We start from the raw sequence: 4,846 nt of genomic DNA on the forward strand, positions 1-4,846 counted from the left end.
CACTGTGAGAACAGGGTTCTGGATTAGATGGCCAATGGCCTGATCCAGCAGGTTCTTCTTGTGTTCTTAACTTCTACAAAACATTGTTAATTTACATGCAATCTGTCACTATGGTTGTATACTCAGAAGTAAGTCTTGTGGTATTCAGTTGTGTTTATTTCAACATATAATTAGAACTGCAGCTTTATAGCCTAACCCTAAATCCATTTTAAACTGAAGCCTCACCAAATTAAATAAACTTCAAACATGTATAGGATGTTGGTCTTACCCATGAAGGTAGAAGGAAATCACAAGTAACAATGCCATTCCTTTGAAATTAAAAAAGTGCAGTCCAGATCCATTGCAATATTATACTGTGCCCTAAAACTATATACGTTTATTATTTGTATTGGAAGCCCTACATCATTTGGAAGCATCTAGGAAGAGATGTACATATTTAGTTAGAAACAAATGCTATCCTCTTGGGACCCTTCCATTTTAAGTTTTGGATGCTGATTAATCAACTCAAGTTATTGAAGGTACAACAGACAAATAACTTTTCTTACATTTTCCACTTCTGGTGGAGGGATGCAAATAGCTCTCACATTAGCCTAAATATTATAATTTGGTTCATTAAGAACACATCCCTCACTGAATATCAATAGACCAATGGATACTTTCAGGGTCAAAGACTAGGTTGTCCAACTGTTCCCTTTGTTAACAGCCTGAATTCCCAGTTTAACTGTAGTCACATGTGGTTAAGTCACACATAACTGCTGACCCTGGATGCATTTGTACATCTTTACTCAATTTTTTTAAAAAAAAAATGTATCAAGCTAATTCAATGAGGTTCATCATTGTGATGCACATAGGGATGTTTGTATAGGTGCACATAAGCATCAACAAATCTCTTGCAGGATATCTTGCTTATATCAACAAATCTCTTGCCAGATTGGGAAGCACTACAGTAGTCAGAGAAAATACAAATGGATGGTTATTTTGTGCTACCCTGGTAAAGTCTGCAGGAGAACCCTTAAAATATAAGGGCTAATTGCTAGAATATATGCCTTATGGTGGTATCTCCATTTTATATTAATTCTTTCTTCATGTCAAATGCACAGATGAAGCATTACTGGGGTTTTTTTTAGCTTAGCTAGCATTCTTAATAGTAGGTTGCCTTACAAACATCAATCCATTATTTGCTGATGATTTAAACACAAAATGCATTTTGTATTTTTTAAATTAAATTTAGAATTAACATTCTAGATTAATATAATTTAGTACTAGGCTGTAGGAGAACACTCTCTTGGGTCATCCACAGGTCACTGTGTATCACTTGCCTACCAAGATGGCACCCTGCTTTTATTTGCATTGCATTATTACTTATCCTGGGATAAAAGAGAGAAGTCCCTGGCAGAGGTTACAGACTATTTAAACCTTTGACCTACTCCTTGAATGTGTAAACAATTCAATAGCTAAAGTGAGTTCAAAGCTTGTGACTTATTCACAAGAACGGGGGATTATTATTATAATGGATGGCAGAAGTGTAAACAAGCCTTCATCTTCATTTTTCCTACCGCTTGACCTGATTTGCTTTGGGAATTTCTGAAGTCAGCCATTCTGAGAGATATAGATCAAGCAAACTCTAAACGTTTTGACAAAGAAAATCTCTGTATTCATAAACCAACAGATTTACAATAGTAATCACACATCTCTAATAAGAAACACACGCATTGTAAAAGAGTGAAGACCTGGTTTTCTAGGAATATACATTGTGTTAGCAAATTTAAATCCTGCCAAAAAGAAGTTTTCTCTTTTGATAAATAAAAACTTGCAAAGACAAAGTGTATTCATGTACAAATAAGTACTCTGACACACAGCTACAGCAAAGTGCGCTGGATTTGTGTGTGTGTGGTCTTTTCTAAAATATTGACGTAAAAAGAGTTTTAAATATATAAAGCAAATACACAGGTTTTGGTCTTTTTTTTTTAGATATGAATCTGAGCACACAATATATCTATTCGATTATTTGTTCCTTTGATTATTAAGCTAAAAGCAGGGAGAGGGTGGTCTCCAAAAGATTTACTGGCAAGAAACCTTCCAACTATAAGATTTCCACCCAAGTCCAGTCTTCTGCATTCAACGCCAAGAAGATGGCTTGACTTTAATCTACAAAATATATGCCTTTAAGCGTTACAAAAACTTATAAGGTCCCCAGAAGCCCATCTAGTGTCCACAAGACGGATCGGACCCGGATTAGATCAGACAACGCGGAAGAAGCGAAGGCGCGCTGGAGGACGTGGGGGGGGGAGTCATTTAGGAGCTGCAGCTGTTCCAGGTGTGCTTCCTGAGGCGGCGGCGCTCCTCCTTTGCTCCATGCCGTTGGGCAAGAAGCCAGCGATGATGGGCACCGGCCAGATGAGGGCGGCCACGCTCCACACTATGATGACCAGAGTCATGAAACAAGCCACCAAGGTGGATTCAATGGGCTTTCGGTTCATCCTCCAACCGGGGTCCCCCTTCAGCTCCTCCAAGCTGAAATCCAAGCAGCAGAAATGGAGCCGCTCCCCTTGCTGCCAGGGTTGTCCGTGATCCGAAGAGGGCAAGGAGGAGGAAAAGAAGGCAGCGGAGGAAGGCGACGACGAGGAGGGCGGGTTGGAGGCTCCCGGGCGGAGGCGGCCGACGCGCCTGCCCCGAGCCCAGCTGCAGCCCACGCAGAGGCGCAAGTCCTGCTGGACGCCGCCAGCCGCCAGCCCGACGTGCTCGATGAGTAGCGGCGGCGGCCCGACGCGGTGGAAGGCGGCCGAGAAAAAGGCGCGCTCGCTGGGGCCGCTGGTGGAGAAGAGCACGAGGTCGCACTGGAACCCCAGCGGGCTCCAGCGCACCAGGAGCGAGCTCAGCATCTGCCGCTGCACGCTGATGTTGCACGGTGGCTCCTCGCGGGGCTGCTGCTGAGGCGCGGGGCGGGGCGGCCCCGGCGAAGGGGCCCCGCCAGCCGCCGCGGTGGCGCCGGGGCCGCTCCTTTCCGCCGTCTCAGTTGCCGCTCGGCTGCCTTCTGAGAAGTCCCCGGCCAAGGCGTCCTCGGCTGCCGAGGGCTTTGGCGCCGAGGGAGAAGAAGAGGCGTTGATAGGCGGCAGCGTGAGCTCGGGGGGTCCTTTCTGCCCCGAGTCTGAAGCAGCCGAGGGGGACCAGCCTCGGCATGGAAGGGGTGGCGCGAAAGCGGCCAGCAGCGCCGGGAGGAGCGGCAGCAGCATGGCACGGGCTTAGAGGAGCGCCCGAAGAGGGGAAGGAGACTGCATGGTGCTGCTGCGGCCGCCAGGTGCCATTTGGGAAGAGCAGGAGGGAGGGTGCACGCTTTCCCAGCGAGAAAGAGGGGGGGAGGAGACAAGAGGGGGGGGCGAGGCTCTCGCGGTCGAGAGACGAGGCGAGAGGGGGTGTAGGAGCGCCCGAAGCGGCGGGAGCAGCAACTTTCACCTTCCCTTCCTCGCTCGTTCGCTCAGATCTCTGCCTGGAGCGACCAACCCAACCTCAGCCTCGCTACGCGCAGCAACGGATTGGTGGCTTCTAGGGTGGGGTGAGGAGGCTTGAGAGCCCGACAGTTCTTCTCTCTCCCGGTTCCAGGCAGTCGCTCAAGCCACAGGATTCCCTTTCGCTCGCTCGCCGAGAAGGGTTCCCTTATGTCGTCACTCCGACGGATCTCCCTGCGCACCCCTCCCCTTTCTCACACCACAACAAAGTCCCTCGCTCGTTGCTTCCTCCCGCAAGGATAATTTTCCCTTGCTCGTGCAAAATAAATAAAGGAACTCTTCTATTGCCAACCCACACACTTCTCTTTCGCTCGAACCCCTTTCGGCTGCTGATCTTCCGCAGGGACCCACCTCGCCTTTCACTCTTTGCACCGCAATTATCTCTGCTCCGCATAACCCTGGACGCCCTCGCTTTTTAATTAACGAATCTTGTTTTCCACAGAGCAGGAAGTTCAGGAGGATGCAGTTTTAATCTATCACGTCTGACCTTATTTGAAACTGCAGGCATTGATTACCACCACCATCCCGTTCCTGGAGAAAAATTAAATCAGTAGAGCATTAAAAAAATCATTATGTGCAGATTTAAGACATACGGTAGGATAACTGAAGCACCCAAACTGCAAAATTAAGCTATCCCCATGCTCAGTGGTTGAGACAGTAGCATAACCACTGCACAGTGGCATGAAATATGATACAGTGATCTCTCCAGCCCCATGAACCATATAACTGAATAGCCCATTTAAGGTCTATAGTCAGTTAAAATTGCAGTTTTAAAATATATGTCATTTTTTAAAGATTCAAATACAAAATATGAATTGCATAGTGTGACTATATGGGGGGACCCCAGTCCAAGCACCAATCCTGCAGAGTAGACTGGCAGTAATGCGTCCCCCACCTTGTTGCTTCTTCCCCTGCCCCTAATCGACCTAAACTGGAATGACAGTGCCCCACAGTTTCTGGTTTATTTAACTAAGTATAGGGGGACTGCCAGCTGAACTCCCAGTCTTCAGCCAGTCAAGCATCAGCCCATCTTTCATTCACTCAGGATGAATCCAAATCCTCATGTTTTAGGAATTAATAATTTCACCACCTGTTTATGACTTCATATATTCCTCACATATGCTCCCCCCCATCCTGTTTTGAGCGATGAGGTCTAATTGTGCCTCCTTTCATATGGAACATGTTCCATCCTTTGTTGCTTCTTTCAGTATCTTCTTCAGTTTTGCACCATTCATTTCAATGTAGAACTTTATAAGGCTCTGCACAGGTCTGACAGGTGCAAAAGAAGCCAGTAGGAAGGATAGAGCTTCTCTCAGGATGGAAGAGCTGTCCGACTCTGC

The 4,846-nt window shown here is 46.9% G+C and overlaps 1 protein-coding gene across 1 annotated transcript; it reads right to left on the minus strand.

Moving 5' to 3' along the window:
• Window positions 1-219: 219 nt before the first annotated feature.
• TMEM158 (transmembrane protein 158) lies at window positions 220-3,850 on the minus strand. The gene has a single exon (XM_061586204.1). The coding sequence runs from the start codon at window positions 3,231-3,233 to the stop codon at window positions 2,292-2,294; it is 942 nt and encodes a 313-aa protein (XP_061442188.1). The 5' UTR covers window positions 3,234-3,850; the 3' UTR covers window positions 220-2,291.
• Between the last annotated feature and the right edge of the window lie 996 nt (window positions 3,851-4,846).

This window comes from Rhineura floridana, chromosome 10 (assembly GCF_030035675.1).
Source record: "Rhineura floridana isolate rRhiFlo1 chromosome 10, rRhiFlo1.hap2, whole genome shotgun sequence".
NCBI classification, from domain to species: Eukaryota; Metazoa; Chordata; class Lepidosauria; order Squamata; family Rhineuridae; genus Rhineura; species Rhineura floridana.